This window comes from Acartia tonsa, chromosome 2, assembly GCF_053477335.1.
Source record: "Acartia tonsa isolate MP-2025a chromosome 2, ASM5347733v1, whole genome shotgun sequence".
Lineage (NCBI taxonomy): Eukaryota > Metazoa > Arthropoda > Copepoda > Calanoida > Acartiidae > Acartia > Acartia tonsa.
The window spans coordinates 42,749,861-42,770,169 of NC_137261.1; the positions used below are offsets into that span (position 1 = coordinate 42,749,861).

Sequence of the window (20,309 nt, forward strand, 5' to 3'; positions counted from 1 at the left end):
GCAATGGCCACTTTTTTATTAAAGCCGTTTACTCAAAATGAAAAATAAAAGAAGTACATAATAGTTATTTCTCGCATCGTATTATAAACAGCTTTCCGCGGATATAAAATATTCAGATTAAAACCATTTTTTTAGCCCGGATATGCCGAGGAACATTTTTATATTCGTAAAAAACTGGATATGATACGATTCTAGACATAGTTTTTTTTCGTTTGGATTAGAACCGGTTCCTATCCACAGGATTCGAATGAATACGAGAATAGTTATTTCTTTCATCGTATTATAAACAGCTTTCCGCGGATATAGATTGTACATTTTTATATTCGTAGAAAGCTGGATATAATACGATGCTAGACATAGTTTTTTCGTATGGATGAGAACCGGTTCCTATCCACCGGATTCGAATGAATACGAGAAAAAATATTATTACAGTCTTGGCGCTTTATTATATCATCACAAAACTGGCAAATGTTCAGCTATTATATAATCATAATTAATTATGTAGTCTTGAGGCACAACAAAATTACACACCTACTTAAAGTTTTGGACTAATTTTTCTCGTATTCATTCGAATCCGGTGGACAGGAACCGGTTCTCATCCATACGAAAAAACTATGTCTAGCATCGTATTATATCCAGTTTTCTACGAATATAGAAATGTACAATCATAAGATTAAAACCAGTTTTTTAGCCGGTACCTCGGGGCTAAAAAAAACTAGTTTTAATCTTATAATTGTAAATTCTATATCCGCGGAAAGCCGTTTATAATACGATACGAGAAATAACTATTCCTTTGTTGGGTCAAAAAATTTTGGTACTTTTGATAAATCTTCATTTGTTGTTAAATCAAAACATTTCGAGTTCAAATTTTTTAACCAATAATCTTAATCTACAGAAGGGGTAATTTTGTTTAACACCTTTGGGTATTACATTGCTCTTATAAAAGTTGTCATAATTGGCTTAACATCATAATATCGACAGTATAATAATATTACTTATACGATTAATAACTATATTATTACCATGCACTTAAATTATATATATATATATTTTCATTTTATAACTAAAAATAAACGAACTTCACAAAACCAATCTAAGAAGAAAACTGGGCAATAATGTAGAAATTATTCACGGGTCTAGGATAATATAATCTTACAGTCACAGTCTACTACATACCCTGACTCTTCTTTAACAATGCTGTTATTGAATGAGATAAAATAATCCGGGAAATAGCATAAGTAAACAATAGGCCATGCTATATGCTGATAAGGAAATACAAATGCGATTCGGATTATTTCGGACAAGAAATAACCAGGGAAAGAGGGGATGGGATATTGGTCTCTAAATTATACTGGTCCCCATAGATTTATAAACATGTTTTCCCATTCTAAAAACATTAGAGACTTAAATTAAGTGTCTTAACCTTTTATTTCCAAAAAAATCAAACCTAAAAAGGGGTAATTTTGTTAATTACAATTTGGAATATACATCAATTTACCGTCCATTGTCTTATCTCTGAAAATAAATACGAACACTGTTATCAAGATACAACTATAACAAGAACAGATTTTGTCATGTTAGTGGGGGGGGGGGGGGTTAACAACATTAAACTCAAAGGTCCGTAAACTATTTAAGCCAACTAATAAGGAAACATGTTTACAATACTGTTATATTTCATAGTCCAATGTCCTTTTCTAAATCTATTAATTTTCTAAAGCTTCCTATGACACTGTCCTAAAGGACCTGAAATGTCTTGTTCATGTTCATTACATTTCTAAATAGATTTTTCATAACCGATTAAAATTCTATTTTAATGGTAGACTTTAAATTCACTTTGTCTGTCCATCTGTAATGCTCTTGACACGATTGTCATATTATAGTAAAGATTCCTTGGAACTACGTGGGAAATATGATTTACTTATTTGCTCGCGTTTTTTTTTGCTGTTTTTTTTATGAGTTTTATAAACGGGTGAGTAAGGGTTGTAAATTAATTCAACCATAATTTTTTTTTCTTTCATGTACAGTGAATGATTACTGTGATACTCGAATATCAAATATTTATAGAAACCGTTTACATGATATCATATCAGATTTATGAAGAACTTATCATAATTCAAGAGTACGTTCTTGGGACTGAATCTTGCATTACCCTCCTTCGATGGAACCCCATCCCCCCGCCCTTAATTTTGGGATTAAAAAATTGGATAATTACAGCCGCTATGATAGATAGAGGTCGGATTATTTGCACTGATTTTCTTTTGCTTTGGGGCATACTAATCGATAATCTTCCTAATCCATCTTTTTTTCATACTGAATTTAACTTTATATTACGCTGCTTTAAAATTATGAACAACATTATCCTTGTTTCCAAGTAAGTAATATTAGTATTACCTTGCCAATGCTAAGCTACAAAAGCACGAAATATATCATATACATACTCTAGCGGCTGCATGCATCCCTAGCATAGAGGGACGGGTGGGTAGTGAAATAACATAAAACCATCCTGCGACTTATGTGAAGCTGCCTAAAATGTAGAATTCAATCGGACTAGTAGCGAGTGAAATCTTAAAAAAGAATTTTTAAAAAACCCACTTTTTTCTGACGACCTTTTCTTAAAGTGTGGAGGTATGGCCTTCCCTGGTACAATATGAAGCTTCACTGTAATAGATAAACATTTCGTTTTAGCAGTTAGCAAGATACTTTGCTACAACCAGACACATAAATATAGAGATAAACAAGGATGACAACATCCATAAAAGTGAAGCACTAAAACGGTAGGACAAACGGACATTAACACTTATATAGTGTCAGACCTGATTAATCAGAATAAAAATCTATAAGAGTCGAAGCAAAATTGTAAACAAAGTTGATGAAATACTACTTGATACAGGATAATGATTATGGACATACTTACATTTTTTGGACTTGATTATAGATAAAACATTATACTTTGTTGTCCCAGGGATCAATATACCAAAAATCAGATCAATCGGATGATTAGATCACATAAAATTTGTTGTTAAAAAAGAAAAAAAATCAACATGTTTAAAATGGACGTACGAACATTTTGCTAATGATTATAGAGTTGCTACGCTTTCTAAATCGTACCTAACTACTAAAGGAATCACCATGCAAAGTTTGAAATCGATAGGACAATTCTAAAATGCTTAAATTAACAAAAAAAAGCTATCCGTTACGGACGGACAGACGGACGGACCGACCCTAATTATAGAAAAGCTTCGCTTTTAACAACCTGTTAATTTTCAAAAGGATAACAATTGTTACAATCTATGTATACACTAAAATTAACTTTAAAAGATATATTATGTATTATATATAAACATAAACAGGTGTTTTTGTGAACACTAATGTCTGCTATGTAGACATTGCTTTCTATTGGAAACATGTTTAGAAACAGGCCCAAAAATTACAAAACAGAAAATTAATCTATAATACAAAGTAGCTTGATGTCTGTCCATCTGTCCGTCTGTCCTTTAAGATCTACTACTAAACCGATCGGATTCTACTCTTCAGGGAATATACCTACTTGTCCTGTGGTGATTTTAGGCTATTTTCTTGGGGCGTGGGACACCCCCAACGCCCCCACAAAAACAAAAAATACCCCTAAATCTTTTAGAATAGAAAGTAGTGCGGGCGCCTTAAGGTACTTATTTCTTTTTTTTTAATTACCTATAGATAAGGGAAGAAGCTTCGTATAACACAAAGTGTCGTAGGTCAAAATAAAGTACAAATTAAAAGTCGTATTTAACCCTTACAGATCGGGCCCCAATTCCCACCTTAATAAATGGGGGGGGGGGGATGGACTTTGACCGAACACAACGACCGACACAGACCAGATATCCTAATAAAATCAACTCTTGCCGACGTATAATTACTAAACTTAAAAAGTCATGAAGTTACAGCTCTCAATCTTACCTACAAAAAAAAATGAGATTGATCCCCCCCTCCCCCCGATCTGTAAGGGTTAAAGTTAGAAAATTTTGCTTAAGATTTACAAATGAAGTATGAAATCATCCAAATAAATACATAGATACTAGTCTTTATAAAAAAAGAGATATGATGTTTGTTTGAATGTTTCTTAAAGATATTTCAATCTGTTAGAAATTCTGCCATTTGTTCTACAAATAACTTAAAACTAAGCTTTTCTCAACTTAGTAAAAAATAAGTTTAGACGTTTATAACATCCTTTAATCTAAATATGAGGCAAGGGGGGTTGTGGGGGGCACCAAAACCAAGAATTACATATAAATTTATAAATTAGTAAAAGAGATGTTATATAAGAAAGGAAGATAAAGAAAGAAGGATATGAAAATATTAAAAAATCATGAAATCTTAAAAAATTGTGTCTTTTGTTGGATAGTCAAGTCATTCCATAGCGTTACTGAGGGACAGTAAATTATAGAGTAGGTTTGCTACTAAAATATGCAAAAATATGGTTCTGTTTTATTTATTGAATCATCTGTCATGAATGATTTTATTCTAGATCCATAGAGGTGCAGTAAAGAATGCTATGTTAAAGATGATGTATGACACAGGTAGACCAATTCTTACAAGAAGTTCCAGTATATTTACAATTCTAAGGTTATCAACAGCTAGCCTACAAATAATTTCCTAAAAAATAAAAGTAGAAATAATAATATGTAAAATAAATTACAAGACTGAGGTTTTATATTTTCAAAATACTTTAGAAATCAATAGTAAACATCAAAAATCAATTTCTTATATTTACTGTAGACTGAATAATATAACTATGAAAAGTTATATTCACTACTGCGACCCTAACATTGATGGGTTTTGTATTCCAATTAGCAAGGAAGGACAGAAAATTAGCCTAAAAATATCTCTGGAAATAAAATAAAATAGCTTAATCCATCCTGGGAACTATAGTACATGTTCCCTAAAATAGAGAACTCAATTGGTTCAGTAGTAATCAAAATATTTAGCTTTAGACAAAATAACCTTACAACTTTATATAATTTATATTTTATTTTCTTATTTTATTCATGGAATACAATGTTAAAGATATTAGTTAAAAAAATATGTCTGCATTTTGAATCTTTTACAGAGACTCAGGGGTGTCCAAGCTTTTTATTTTGGGGGAGTAAAACATTTTTAAGGGGGGGGGGGTAATCACCCCATTACCCCCCCCCCCCTTGGACGTCTATGCAGAGACTGACTAGGAAGCAAAGAATATATGTTAAAAATTGTTACCACCCGCAGGGGAGTTGTGGGATATTTAAATGGAAATGGAATTGTTCTTAATATTTCCCTTAATACTTGACCTTAATTAGCCATTCTAATTATACCTGAACAATGATGAAAAATGGATAGGTGAAAGACACTGTCATCCAGACTTCATGTAACTACAAATGTGAATAATCACGCTTTTCCTCAACAGTTTAGCGGATTTAAAACCAACACGCATCAAGCGGTCAATGGATCCTATAAATATACACATTTGCTGAATCAAAACTGGTTTTACCTAAAATGTATCTGCTCCTTCTTCGTGTCTATAGTATTTCAAAGATTTTTAATAAAAATATGTGATTATTTGACTTTAAAATAACCTTTAATCAAAAATCATCTTATAGTTTAAAGATTGTAAATATAATTTTGTCATATTTGTTGAGGCTTTAAAAAAATATTTTTATAGACAATTCAACACTGTATATTTAGGATGTATAACAGTGGTTATTTTATGCATTATTAGTGATATAAAAAGTCATGTAAAAAGTACTAATCCTAATTGATTAGATACTTAGCCGTTTATTACACAAAAGTCTATCTTTTCTGTTCTAAACCATTTTAAATTTTATATGGATAAAATTTTGATATAATGAAACAGTAAGTGGGATAATATATGACACGAAAGGTTCATTTAAAAACATTACTTTAAAAGATATACTTGAATACACTTCATTTACCATTTTATTACTTAATAGTTACTAGGTAAAGTAAATGTTTTTTAATTTTAATTGCATTAAAGTTGACAAAAATTTGATAATGATCATCTGATATGTTTTGTATGTAAACAGTATGTATTTTATCTGTAGCTTAAGATTTCGATAGCTGATTTAGTTCTACACGCTAGGAAAGCTTCACGTACATAGTTTCCAGGATGGGTTCAGGCTATTTGATTTTTAGATTTAAGTCTTAAGTCTGTTATGCCTTACGCCAGAAAACAGACCAACTAGATGCTAGGGGCACAATCGCTATTTTTTTATATTGAGATATATATAGTATATTTTAATTTAACATCAAATTAATGTATGGTGTATTAAAGATTATTTAGCAATTAAAAACAATTTTTATTTAATTTTGTATCTTATTTAAGACATGGCAAAACCTTTTTTTAAATGTGATCATAATCTACATAGGTCAAAGATTTTGGTCGTTGTGAATCTATAATTGTAATTTAAAAAAACAAGACTTTTTCTGATGTTTGATTTTAATAGTAAAGCTTTTCTTTATTAAGGGTTGGTCTGTCTGTCCGCAACGGATAGCTCTTATCATTAATTTAGGCCTTTTATAATTATCCTATTGATTTCATACTTGGTTGGTTATTCCTTTAGTAGTAAGGTACGATTTAGAAAGTATAGCAATTCGACAAAAAGTTTTAAACCTTTTTGTAATAAATACTACAACAAGGTACAACGTTATAAATGAGGCACATATATAATAAAGTCCTAAAAATGTAGGAATGTCCTTAAACAGTATGTTGTATTTTGCAACAAATTTACTTAATAGTAAAACTATTTAACGAATAATGAACTATTCAGTTTTTAACTAATTAGACTATACTATAATAACTTTCCTTTGATATAATCAATTAAATGCCTAATTTCTTCAACAATCTAATGTTTATGTGTTTGATAACTTATACTATTGTGTCTTTCATACAAAATTCGAGTGTTAAATTGCTTATTGTTTAAAAACTGTTTAAATACAAGTTAATGTTTAAGGACATAATTACATTTTTAGGACTTGATAAAGAGATGCATCGCTTATAACATTGTACTTTGTTGTCCTAGGAATCAGTATCCCAAAATCCAGTTCAATTGGATAATTTTATCACATAAAAATATGTTGTTTTAAAATTTTTAAAAATGAACAGTTTAAATTGGGCGTTCGGAAATTCTGGTAACGAGTAACTACACTTTCTAAGTCGTACCTAAATACTACAGGAATAACCTTGCAAAGTTTGAAATCGATAGGTAAATTCTAAATTAACGGAAAAAAGCTAACCGTTCCACTAAAAAAGCTAACATTTCCACCTTCAAATCTAACTTTTACTGACGGACAGACAGACGTACCGACCCTAATTATAGAAAAGCTTCGCTTTTAATAACAGTAAATATGTTGTAAATCAATACTGTCAGTATTTTTAAAAGCGAAGCTTTTATATAATTAGGGTCGGTCCGTCCGTACGTCCTTCACAAACGGATAGCTTTTTTCGTTAATTTAGGCATGTTAGATATGTCATATTGATTTCAAACTTTAACATTCCTTTAGTAATTAGGTACGATTTAGAAAGCATAGCAACTCTATAATCATTACAAGAATGTCCGTACATCCATTTTAAACATATTGATTTTTTTACTTTTTCAACAACAAAGTTTTATGTGATCTAATCATCCGATTGATCTGATTTTTGGTATGCTGATTCCTGGGACAACAAAGTATAATGTTAAAAGCGAAGCAACTCTATAATAAAGTCCTAAAAATGTAAGCATGTCCATAAACATTATCCTGAATCAAGCAGTTTTCAACAAATTTACTTACAATTTTGCTTCGACTCTAATACATTTATATTCTGATTATTCAGTTCTGACACTATATAAGTGTTAATGTCCGTTTGTCCTACCGTTTCAGTGCTTCGCTTTTATGGATGTTGTCATAATTGTTTAGTTAAATAATATGTTGATTTTTCATTACTGTTTTTACTTTCTAAGTTTAAGATTTCAAGGTAAATTGAAGAAAAAAAGCATTAATTAAAACCAGAAGGTACCCCCGTTGACAATTTCATGAGTTATAATTAATCTACAAAAAAAAGTTTTAAAACAACTACTGCTTTCATGTGTTAGAGATAATATACATTTTACATCAAAGGCTATTTTAAAGTCAAATTAGCACACATTTTTAGTCTAATTCTTAAAAATTCTATAATCCGGAAGAAGGAGCAGATACAATTTAGCTAAAACCAGTTTTGATTTTGCAAATATGTCTATTTATAGGATCCATTGACCGCTTGTTGCGTGTTGGTCAAAAATCCGCTAAACTGTTGAGGAAAAGTGTGTAATCATTATCACTTCAAAATTTTAAAATTCTTGTGAACATAATCAAAATCACCAAAGACATTGGAATAATACACGGAGCAAAACTTTCTTTCCCTTTCATAGGACAAATTTTGCCATTGGTTGCAAGAGAATATAGTTATCCTAACATACCTTGATATAATTTGTCTTAGGTAGTCCAGATATATCTGATACAAAGAGTGAGGCCACTGTCATTAGAACTGTTGCATTCACTGCCAGGTTTGGCTCAAAGTATTCTGACCCAAGGTAAGTGGTCATCTGGGTTATCAGGAGTAACACTGAACAATAATTAATATTATTTTATCCTAAACTATCACAGCAATTTTTGAAGTTTTAACCTGTGATATTTTTTTATTTTATATAAGGTTATTTGAAAAGTAACACTACAGAAATATAAAATTAGTTACCCATAATGGGTAGGTAGGTACTTAGAATTAAAGGTGAGATATTTTGCTTCATTCTAAAACCTATTATGACAGAATCTTCTTCTGTAACAGACTCCACAATTGTTAAAGATTCTGAAGAAAGTTATTTTATCAATCAAATTAGTTTTAAACTACAGTGTGTTTTTTTATGAGAACTTTTTAAAAAGCAATTTTACCCCACTTATAGTACTTAGAATTTAATGATTAATGGCTTATTTTCTTTGTTTTTTTAAGGCAATTAATAGAACAAAAAAAAATATTTCAGTTTTTATTTAAAAAGTACAGTAAAATCTAAATTTCAAAACTTAGGTGTCAACATATAAAAATGGTTTTAGTGCATTTTTCTTAAAAAATGGATTTTCTGTAGTCGACTTTGGGGGGCCAGTACTCCCTCCCTGGTTGAGATATGACCTTCAAACTTTGATATGTTCTAGTACATGTCCCTAATAGTATCTGTATACAGTTTTAGCTCTATATCTCAACTTTGAAGTGTTTAGCAGCCATTCTTGCAAAAGGTTGATTATTTGAGCATAAGAAAAATGCGCTAAAACCATTTTTAGTTGTTGACACCAAAGTTATGAATTTTAGATTTTACTGTCATCATCATCGCCATTTATCTCTTCTTTCCAGAGCGTAGGCCACGCACAATGGTTCTCCATTTATCTTTGAATTGGGCCTCAGTAGAGGCTCCACTGAAAGATGAAAAATTATTTTCTTTCAGTTCCTCAAGGAATTCCCTCCTCCAGGTTGTTTTTGGTCTACCTGGTTTCCTTTTTCCTGTGAAGGGGTCCCAAGTCAAGGCTTGATTGGTTAAATCATCATGCCCTTTCCTTAGAGTGTGCCCCAACCATCTCCATTTTCTCTGTTTTATTGTCAGTTTGATGTCTGACATATCACTGCGCTCTAAAAGCTCAGCATTTGTGATCTTGTTTGGCCAAAAGATCTTGTGGATTCTCCTAAGACATTTGTTGACATATGTCTGTAGCTTGGAGACCACTGCTGTGTTTAGGAACCAAGTTTCGGCCCCATACAGCAAAACAGAGAGAACATTTGACTTGAAAAGTCTTAACTTGGTCTTTATGGAGATGTTGTTGGAATTCCAAATTTTGTTCAAGCTGGCAAAGGCTGTTCTAGATTTGTTAATTCTAGCTTTAACATCTGTCAAAGTGCCTCCAGCTTCATCAATTTTACTTCCAAGATACTCAAAGCAGTTAACATCCTCAAGAATTTGGTTTCCAATAGTTATTGGTTCTTGGGAGTTTGCATTTAATCTGAGTATTTTAGTTTTTGGAACATTTATTTCAAGTCCAACTTTCTTGGAAGTTTCAGCTATCATGTTAGTCCTTCTTTGCATTTGACTTCTATTGCTTGTTAACAAAGCAATATCATCAGCAAAGTCCAGATCTCCCAAATATTTGGGATTGCCAAATAACTACCAGCGAATGCCATCATTGCTTTCACAGTTCTTCATGATCCAGTCAATGGCAAGGAGGAAAAGGAAGGGAGAGAGAAGGCATCCTTATCTGACACCTGTTACAATCTCAAAAAAGGTTGATAGTTTACCTTTATACATAACATTTCCACCTCCTTTATGATAGATAGCTTTAATGATATTGATTATCTTTTCTGGAATGCCATAGTGTCGGCAGATCTTCCAGAGAGATTTCCTGTCTAATGAATCAAATGCTTTTTTGTAGTCAATAAAGTTTACAAAAAGCTCAGAATTCCATTCCTTGGATTGCTCTATGATGATTCTTAGAGAGGTTATCTGATCAATAGTGGAACGGTTTGGTCTAAATCCAGCCTGATTAGGTCTTAGCTTTTCATTAACCTTCTTCTTTATTCTATTAAGAAGAATCTTACTAAGGATACGGCCAGGTACTGAAAGAAGCATTATCCCTCTGTAGTTTCCACATTGGGTCAAGTCTCCTTTTTTGGCCAGTATTGAGATATGTCCATTTTTCCAGTCCTCTGGGCATAACTCATCATTCCATATCTTAGCGATCAAAGGTAGGAATGCCTCAGCAGATGTGTCTAGGTCTGCTTTCATGACCTCAGCTGGGATGTTATCAGGTCCAGCGGCCTTGTTATTTTTAAAACTTTTAATGGCCTCTTTGATTTCCAATAGATTTGGCGCTCGACAGTCAATGTCAAGTGCATCTGAGGGTGGAATCTCAGTTTCTTCCTCTGGAACTGGAAGATTCAGCAGTTCAGTGAAATGCTCTGCCCATCTATTTAGAATATCCTCATCAGTTTTAAGGAGTGAACCATCCTTGTCCCTGATGTGTGATCCTGATTTGTGTACTTTACCTGCAATGCTCTTAGTAATCTCATAGACATCTTTCATTCTATTTTGATTAGCAGCATTTTCTGCTTGCAAGGCAAGGTTTTCCAAGTGTTCTTTTTTGTCAATTCTGACACTTTTTTGCATTTCCCTGCTGAGCCTCTTGTACAGGTCTTTATCTTCTGGAGAGTTTCTAGAGAGTGTCTTTTGTCTTACCTCTCTTCTTTGATCCATGAGATCAATGGATCTTTGAGTGATCCACGGCTTTTAGTTAGCCTTTTTGAAACCTAATTTTTCTTTGCTAGTATCATTATAAACGTTTTTGATACCTTGCCAAATATCTTCCACTCCATCTTCCTCTTGAAGAGTCAGCAACTCAAATCTATTCTTTAGAGTGAGCTTAAACTCTTGTAACTTTTCAGAGTTTTGAAGGGTTGTTAAATTATATTTCTTCCTGGGGTTAGGCTTTGTGTCCTGCTTTTTAAATCTAAGCCGAACTTTAGAAGATAGAAGATAATGGTCTGAATTAACATCAGGTCCTCTTTCAACCCTGACATCAAGGAGAGAACCTTTAAAACGTCTAGATATACATATGTGGTCAATCTGGCTAAAGGTTCTTTGATCTGGTGATCTCCAGGTGGCAGTATGAATCTTTTTGTGTTTAAAGATGGTTCCACCAATGATAAGTTTGTTTTCAGTACAGAAACTTACAAGTCTATCTCCATTGTCATTCTCCTTGCCATTACTTAAGCCTAGGCCATATCTGCCCATGACTTCTTCTAAATTCTCATTATTACTCCCCACTTGAGCATTGAAATCTCCTAGGAGCATGGTCAGATCCTTTTCTTTATGACCATTCTTAAATACAGAGTCAAGCTGGTCATAAAATTCGTTTTTGACCTCTGTATCTGCTTGTTCTGTAGGAGCATATGCTACTATAATTCTCAGTTTGATGTTTTTAACTGAGGATTTGAAATAAGATTTTACTGTACTTTTTAAATAAAAACTGAAATATTTTTTTGTTGTTCTATTAATTGCCTTAAAAAACGAAGAAAATAAGCCATTAATCATTAAATTCTGATAACTATAAGTGGGGTAAAATTGCTTTCAAAAAAGTTCTCATAAAAAAAAACACACTGTAGAAACTGGCAAAAGCAAAATTTCTTTACTGTAAAAAATAATCTTGAATTATGATTGATAAATAATTCCTTTTGACAGGGTGTATGTTTGATAGCTAACACCAGAGATTTGTGCCCAAGCATTGGACAGATCTAACAAGGAAGGTATGAATGATGCTACAGTCAGGTTCACATAGCATTTCTGGGGCTGGAAGGGATAATATGCAAGATTAAAATCACACATGAATTCAACAACATAAGATGTGGTCTGTAACACAATGGAATGTTGATTATTATACTGTTACTGAAATTTAGTATGATATTAGCAATTTTGTTCATAAAAACTAGACTAAAAACTTTGAAAAGTATGAAAGTATGTTTTATAAGTTACCGGAAATATAATTTAAACCCCAATTTTTAAAAAGTAACAACACATGATCAGTTATTACAAACATGGTAATTATATATAATTATAGCTGTAAATATGTTAGTGTTGGCATTTTTAAATGAATTAAAAAAATAATCAACTTATATTTTCCTGTTGTATAATATTATCAATTCCTTTATAGACAGAATCTTTAATTAGGTTTGTAGGGTCATCTGGTTCTGCCTTTTCAGACAATCTAACAGAATGAGTGAATTTTGAAGCATATGTTTTTTAAAGAGTATTCAAGATATTTAAAATATTAGTATATACAATACTTTTGAATTACAACAAGACTGTTAGAAGTGGAGATGGTAGAAGTTGAGTCTCTGTTTTCTGTATTATTAAACACTATTTCAGGTTTCCAAATTTGATCTATTTCTATAAAAAAAGTTTAATAATCTTATGGGTTGTGATTGTTATTAGTTGTGTATGATCTTACCTGAATTTTGTAAAGCATTAGCCCTTGAAGTACTTTGTAGATTGTTAAATCTAAGGCCTAAATTGATTATTATAATATCATAGTAATTACAATCATCCTTGTGCTATATATTCTGTAAAAAAAATTAAAGGAATAATATAATAACCTGGATCCCTCCAAGTCAAGATAAGAGTAAGTCTAAGTGCCAGTTTTTTAGAGTCATAGTTAAGGTTAATCATAGTGTCAAAAATTGTTGTCATATTTAACTCTTGATTTTATACATTTTTGTCTTAACTTATTTTATATTTAAAAAAGACTAAAGATTTAGAATTGAAGAATAATGATTTTATTGCAAATGTATATTTCCTATTGGAGTATCATGATTTAAAGAATTTGGGACTGTTTTCAGATATCCATCCTTAATCTGAAATCAAAGATAAATCATAACAAAACTGAGAATACTTAAGATTGGTATGATTGGTTTGTTTTGGCCAGAATCAGATATAAATTCTTAATTACCACTTATAGAAAGGTATTATAGTTTTCCATGGAAAGTAAAAAAACAAATTAAAATTAAAAAACCATATTGGAAAAAAATATTCATTTGCAATTTCATTATTACAAAATCTCTAAAATTCTTACACTTATTCTTGAGCAATTTTCCTCATCAGATTTATCTGTACATTCTGCTGTGTAATTACATCTAAATTAATTTTTATCATAATTAATAAATAAAACTTCAGTAGTGGATTCTCCAATCAGGTAACACATATGAATAACTTAAATCAGAGTATATTGTTGATTAACAATGGCAATGAGAATTAACCACTCTTATACAGCAAATTGCTTACCTAGCCAACATATCCACACACGATCCATCTTCACAAGGGAATTCATCTTAAAAAAGCTCAATTTAATATTTATAAAAAAATATTCGTGACACAAAAGTAAAAGGATGTTTGTCTGTTTGTACTTAAGGATATGGGTCTCCTTTATAGTTTAGCTTCTGATAGGAAGGATTTATAAAATTTAGGGTAGGGTACAATCACCCTCCCAAAGGAAATACCCCCAAGAAATTTTTTTTTTAGTTTTCTTTTTAGAACTAATATTTATTATTGAGGAGTGTTGGCTCACTCCCCCCTCCCCCGCCTTCCTGAAGGGTTCTAGAGGCCTAGCTGCTAGTAATCAATCTAACGGAATTCTACCTGATGTACAGTTATGAAAATTTAAAGTGATTTGATCTTCTTGGTTAGAATCATTAGCAGTCCAGTTGCATGTGCCAAGTATTGTTGCACCCTTAACACAGTAAGAAATTTGTATAGCCAATGAATAGTTCAAGTGTAGTGGACATACCTAAAACAAAGTAGCTTCGATCCCTTGAAAAAGCTTAATGATTGTTGTATAGTCAGGTTATAGTAATGATATTTGATGTTAACCTATGATCATTTGTATATAGAGTCCTCCACAAAAATACACCAAAAGGGAAATGTGTTTAATCCTATTATTTTATAGCTGGACAAAACTGGATAGGTACAGTAGCTATTATTGTGTTGACTTTCTCAGAATAAACTTGTATATATTTTGAACACACTGTGTTTTTGATTAAAGAGTGAAGCATCTCTATAATTTGCACTCGGTTTTGTCATATGTGTCCGCTGGATTTGCGCCGTCGCACTACACAAAATCTCAAAGCATCCATAAATACTTAGTTATTGTGAGTAATCAAAAGAGAGAAACAACATTAAAGGGTAATATGATCTCAATAACATTTGCATAGTTTTGTCATGCATAAATTAGGATGATAAGCAAAAGTATAAATTAGATTAGATTATTGATTAGATAGTAGGCTTGTGATTAGTTTCTATTTCCAGAATTACCTCAGTCATTTGTAGAATTGTCTTCATTTCTTGATCTAAAAGTGCTTTGTTATAGACTAGCGGCTACGCTCCTACAGGCCTCTAGTGGTACTTTAAATGTTTGTTTTTTTATTTCAAATATTTATGTCTAATTTCTATGTTGCGTAGAAGTCTTCAAAGATATTTTTTAAAATTTCAATTTTTTGTAATTTCACTTGGGAGGGTGGTGGTACCCTCCCTCAAAATAGTTATAAAACTTCCCGGGACCTATGAGAAGCTACCCTGTTAAGGAGATCGGTTTAGTGGTTAGCGAGATCCTTTGGTACAAACATACACACAGACAAAAAGACATCATGTTACTTTATTATAGGGATTGATAAAATATTAGATTATTTTTGATACTAATAAGAATTTTCCATCAAGGTTATAATAAAAAGCTATTCATGTCTTTATTAATGAGATGTCAATAAGATCTCTGTTAGACTGATTACCTGTAATGTTCCAAACAAAGTTTGGACTGTTACCAGTTCTTTTTATTGTTGTATTAAGGCTTCCAATACAGTTAGTCAAGTCTTTTTATCAAATTATTAAATCTATTTACTTAAATAACTAAAAGTGTTGTTTCATTATGGCATTTTAATGAAAGCAAAGTAAATTCCCTTTAAACAAGGATGACAACATCCATTAAATTGAAGCTTTGAAACGGTAGGACAAACGAAATTTAACATTTTTAGACTGTCAGGACTGAAAAATCAGAACATAAATGTGTATATAAATGTCGAATCAAAATTGTAAGTTTGTTGAAAAACTGTTATAATACAGGATATTTTTTAAGGACATACTTACGTTTTTAGTACTTGATTATAGAGATGCTTTGCCTTTGACATTGTACTTTGTTATCCTAGGAATCAGTATTCCAAAAATCAGATCAATCGGATAATTTTACCACATAAAAATTTGTGTTTAAAAAGTTAAAAATCAACATGATTAAAATGGACGCACGGACATTTTGGTAACGATTGTAGAGTTGCTACGCTTTCTAAATCGTACCTAAATACTACAGGAACCAAAAAAGCTATCCGTTCCAGACGGACTGACGGACCGACACTAATTATAGAAAAGCTTCGCTTTAAAAAATTTGACCATAAAAATGCACCCCACCCACGCCCCTCAAAATAAATAGAGACAAGTTTCTATAAAGAACACTAGAGGCTACGCCCCTTGAAGCCTCTATTAGCATTGATAGGAGGGGGGGAAATCGACCTCATCCCATTTCAAATTTGAGTTTCAAAAGAGTTAGAAAAATATTTTCTAGGGGGGAGGGGGGTGAAGACACCCTGTCCAAAAATAGTTAAAACCTTCCCAGGACCTATAAGAAGCTTCACTGTAAAGGATAACTATATTAGTTCAGCGGTTAGCGAGATTCTTAGGGACAGACAAAAACGCATACTACTTTATATAATAGGATATTAAACTGAGAGATTAATTTTAATGTAAACAACAATTTTAGATAAAAAACAAAAACTATCTAACAATACTAAATGAAATAAAATACGAAAAATATGTTAAAATATATTAAATGATATTCTTAATCTTCATTTAAGTTTTAATGTAATATTTAAATTTATTGTTCCTATGTCACAAGAAAATACTTCATTGCTGTTTAACATTATTTCTTCTCTGTTTAAACCTAAATAAATTTTCAATATACTCACTGCACACTGGTAGTCTAAAATTAATGTTTGAAAATTAATAGCTGGTTATAAAATAATAGAATTATTTATGCATGTTTGTTAGGTGTGTTTTTATGTCTATGTTATATTCTGCATGTTTTTAACATGTATGAGATTTGTTTGAATTTGTTTTCTTTCTTTATAAATATTTTGCTTTTAACAATTTGACAATTGACAGATTTTGTTAATGTGTTTTACTTTATCTAACTTAAAAAGAGAATCAAAACTTTTTTACTTTGTTGTATTTTTGATGCAATATTATGGGATTTTTTTTATCTACATGTTAAAAAAATACATTGTATGCAAATTTGCAGTTAATTTCATATGTGGTCTTCTTTTTTAGTGAATAAACATTAAAAAAAAAATTTATTATGTCCTTATGTTATAATCAGTACCTCTAAATGAAAAATTTTTAGCATCTATGAATCCAATAAATGAAAGAAACAAAAGTATTTGTCCTTTCATTGTGGAAACCTTTTTGCAACTACACTATTTTTGGTTACTTATTTGCAGAATTCTATTTGCTTAGAAAACTTTCTATCATTTTTATTAACGTAGTAGAGTATTTTCGTTTGTCCTGTAAGATCTCGTCAACCAATTGAGTTTTCATTTTCAGAGAAGCTTTAAGTTGATTAATAAAATAACTTGCAACCAGGTATGGGTTTCTAATTCGTCTCAGTCACGGGCATACATACATTTGCTCCTTCGAAGCTGTATGTTAATTAGAAGCAAAGCTTTTTCTATTTAATATTGTTGGTCTGTCTGTACTTCTGTCTTTCTGTCTGTATATACCTAGTGCATGAAAAGAACTTTTTTTCCCTCAAAACTTCCTTATCTCCCTCTCCTCTTCCCAATCTAATTTATTTCCATCCCTTTCCCATTCACTGCATGCAACTATAAATCTATCTGAATTTTCGAAATGTCATAATATTTTCCCCATAACATTTTATTATTACCTATTACCAAATTGGGGCACGATTCTCCTTTAATTTTAGTGATAATCTAGAGAACCCAAGGGCATCACGCACTTGTAATGAAATACTCTCACGCCCAATGGCGAATTATTATGTTAAGTAACAGACAACCAACCCTTTAATTAAATGACCTTTGTCTGAGAAGTCCTAACTGTGCATGTCCTAATGTGTTGCACCTGTTTATGGTCCAAGACATTCCCCCCACTCTAACTTTTTATCGAACACCTAACATAACAGCAGTAGGAACCATATTTAACGTCTTTAGTTATGACGCGGTGTTGGACCGAGATTCAAACCTATCAACTCCCGGACTATGATTCGATGCTTTACGTGTTGAGCGACGGTCGCGGGTCCACCATAGCATTTTACATATCAATAAATCTAACCCTTTTAACCCTTAACGGTCGGGGGGGGGGGCGTTGAACGCCCCCCCATCCGGTTTTTTCTATCTCATTTTCTGTGTGTGAAAGATAAAGAGCCCAAACAGCTTGACTTTTTAAGTATGGGTATGACACATAACTGAGAGTTGGAATTTTTTGAATATCTCCATCCTGGCGGGCAGAGGATGCCAGCAAACCTGGCAGGGTCATCCAGGTAAAGAGCAAAAATATTTTTTTGACTAAAACAAAGCATTTTATCATACCAAAATACTAAAAAATCCTCTAGTAGTACATCCTCATATGAAATACAGGTGTTCAAGTCACTTTCAGGTTCCAGGTATGATCCTGCAGGTCCTGATCCTCCAGGTCTCCAGAAATCTTTAAAAGGCTCCTGTGGCCGCAATTTTTGACTTAGAGACTTCAAATTTTAAACTTAAGCTTTTCTTACATGTCTACATAATGTATTAAAATTTCATTAAGATCCGCCGCCGTTTTCCCGCCGACCGCCGACTGCGGCGGCTGGCAGCTGCCAAGTACAGCTGCGGCCGCTGAAATTTATATTTTGATATTTCTAATGTAAAATTTACATAAAGATAAACATTTTCTGGAAAAAAAATTTTCTTCTAGCTTCAAAAATAAGAAAATTACAGCCGTTTGAAATTTTTAAGTAAAAAAAGACCCAAAAACAAAGGTTGTTAAATAAAAGGGTGAAGGAAGCGAAAATTGACTTAGACTTATAAAAGGTCGGAAATTCATTATCAAACAGGGGACTTGCACAAAAAAATTTAGCCCTCTAGCTCTAATAGAAACTGAGATAATAAGGGGGGGGCGTTGAATGCCCCCCCCCCCCGACCGATTAAGGTGCGGCAAGGGGCCCGACTGTAAAGGGTTAAAGTTTGGCCATATATTTTACTTATAGTTTCAACAGCTACGCTACCAGACGTTGAAGAAAAGTTTTATCTACGTTATAAATGTAATTTTAAAATGAAAGTAAAATGAGTAATAAATTAATAGCCATTTAATTTCCTTAGACTGAACAAATATAAAGTAATTAATAATTTGTTCTTTATTTAAACAAACCATTATAAGCTGTTGGGTTAGTACTTTCCCTATCGATCAGTACTTAAAACAATTTCCCCACTTCTTATTTTAAAATAAAAACAGGCTTTGGGGGAGGGATGGTGGTTTCTAAGGCTTATTCCCTCGTGGGAAACTACAATTGCGGTGGTCTTACCCTGCGGGATTTACCAGTACTCAATATAACCTAACCTAACCTGACCAAAAGCAATAAACAAAGAAACCAAAAATTACGAAAAATTACCTCTAATTAAATTTTTTCATCAAAAAAAAGAGGAGGGGTTTTTGTGCTTAGCAAAACAATTTGATGGAAAAAACCGTTGATTTCCTAGAAACTACATGATTTACATAGAAAAAAGGGTTTTCCACAAAATATTAAAAAATGTATATCCGTTCGTATGGCCTTAACTATTAGCCCTTTTAATTAATTTAGATATGTTATAATTGACCTATCACATTCAAACTTTACACGATGATTCTTATAACAAGTAGGTACGACTTATAAAAAGTATAGCAACAACTCTTTAAACGTTACGAGAAAGACCATGCATCCTATTCGAACATGCTGATTATTAACTTTTGACAACATTTTTTCATGATATGTTCTAGGACAACAGTATGTAAAATATTATTAGTGAAGCGTCTCCATAATCAAGTCCTAAAAATATAAATATGTCCTTAAAAAGCATGATGTATTTTATTTGCAACTAACATTGGACTTAAATTATTGACTAAAAAACTTAGGTACTTTTATTCAAGCTTTATTGGTTGGTGCAAACTAGGGTACTCCAAACTTTTTCTTCAATAATAATGCAGTCATTAATGATAGTATTATTACTCATAACAGAGTTTTATTCAGTTTAGATACTCAAAATTTATAATGTTTGAAAACATTCTAAAAATATTTAAATGATGAACATTATTTATACGTGGATTATGAAATTAATTTCTTATCAAGTGTGAATATAATAAATTAAACACTTGTATTTATTACGAACATATAATATTTGCTGAATATTCATATAGACCAAATAATTTTCAAGTACAAACAAAACGTTTTCATGGAGGATGGTGTTGTAGGTTTTTCATTGCTTATTACTTTATTTGAATACTAGTAACTCTAGGGGCACTTGAGGGTTGTTGGCTATTTTGGAAAGTCGACCTCTACCCCCCCCCCCCCAATATTAATTTTGTGTTAATATGAAAAAGTAAAATAATTGTGTTTTTTTTTTTTTGGGGGGGGGGGGCATTTTTTCTAGGTCTAATTTCTCTTTGGGGGTT

General features: G+C 31.8%; 1 protein-coding gene across 1 annotated transcript; it reads right to left on the reverse strand.

Annotated features, from left to right (window-relative positions):
- Positions 1 to 4,467: 4,467 nt before the first annotated feature.
- On the reverse strand, positions 4,468 to 8,859 carry LOC145312808 (uncharacterized). The gene is made up of 4 exons (XM_080152046.1): positions 8,744 to 8,859; positions 8,469 to 8,614; positions 5,328 to 5,384; positions 4,468 to 4,632 (listed from the first exon to the last, which is right to left on the reverse strand). Exons 1-4 carry the CDS (start codon positions 8,793 to 8,795, stop codon positions 4,501 to 4,503), a joined length of 387 nt encoding a protein of 128 aa, XP_080008172.1. The 5' UTR covers positions 8,796 to 8,859; the 3' UTR covers positions 4,468 to 4,500.
- Between the last annotated feature and the right edge of the window lie 11,450 nt (positions 8,860 to 20,309).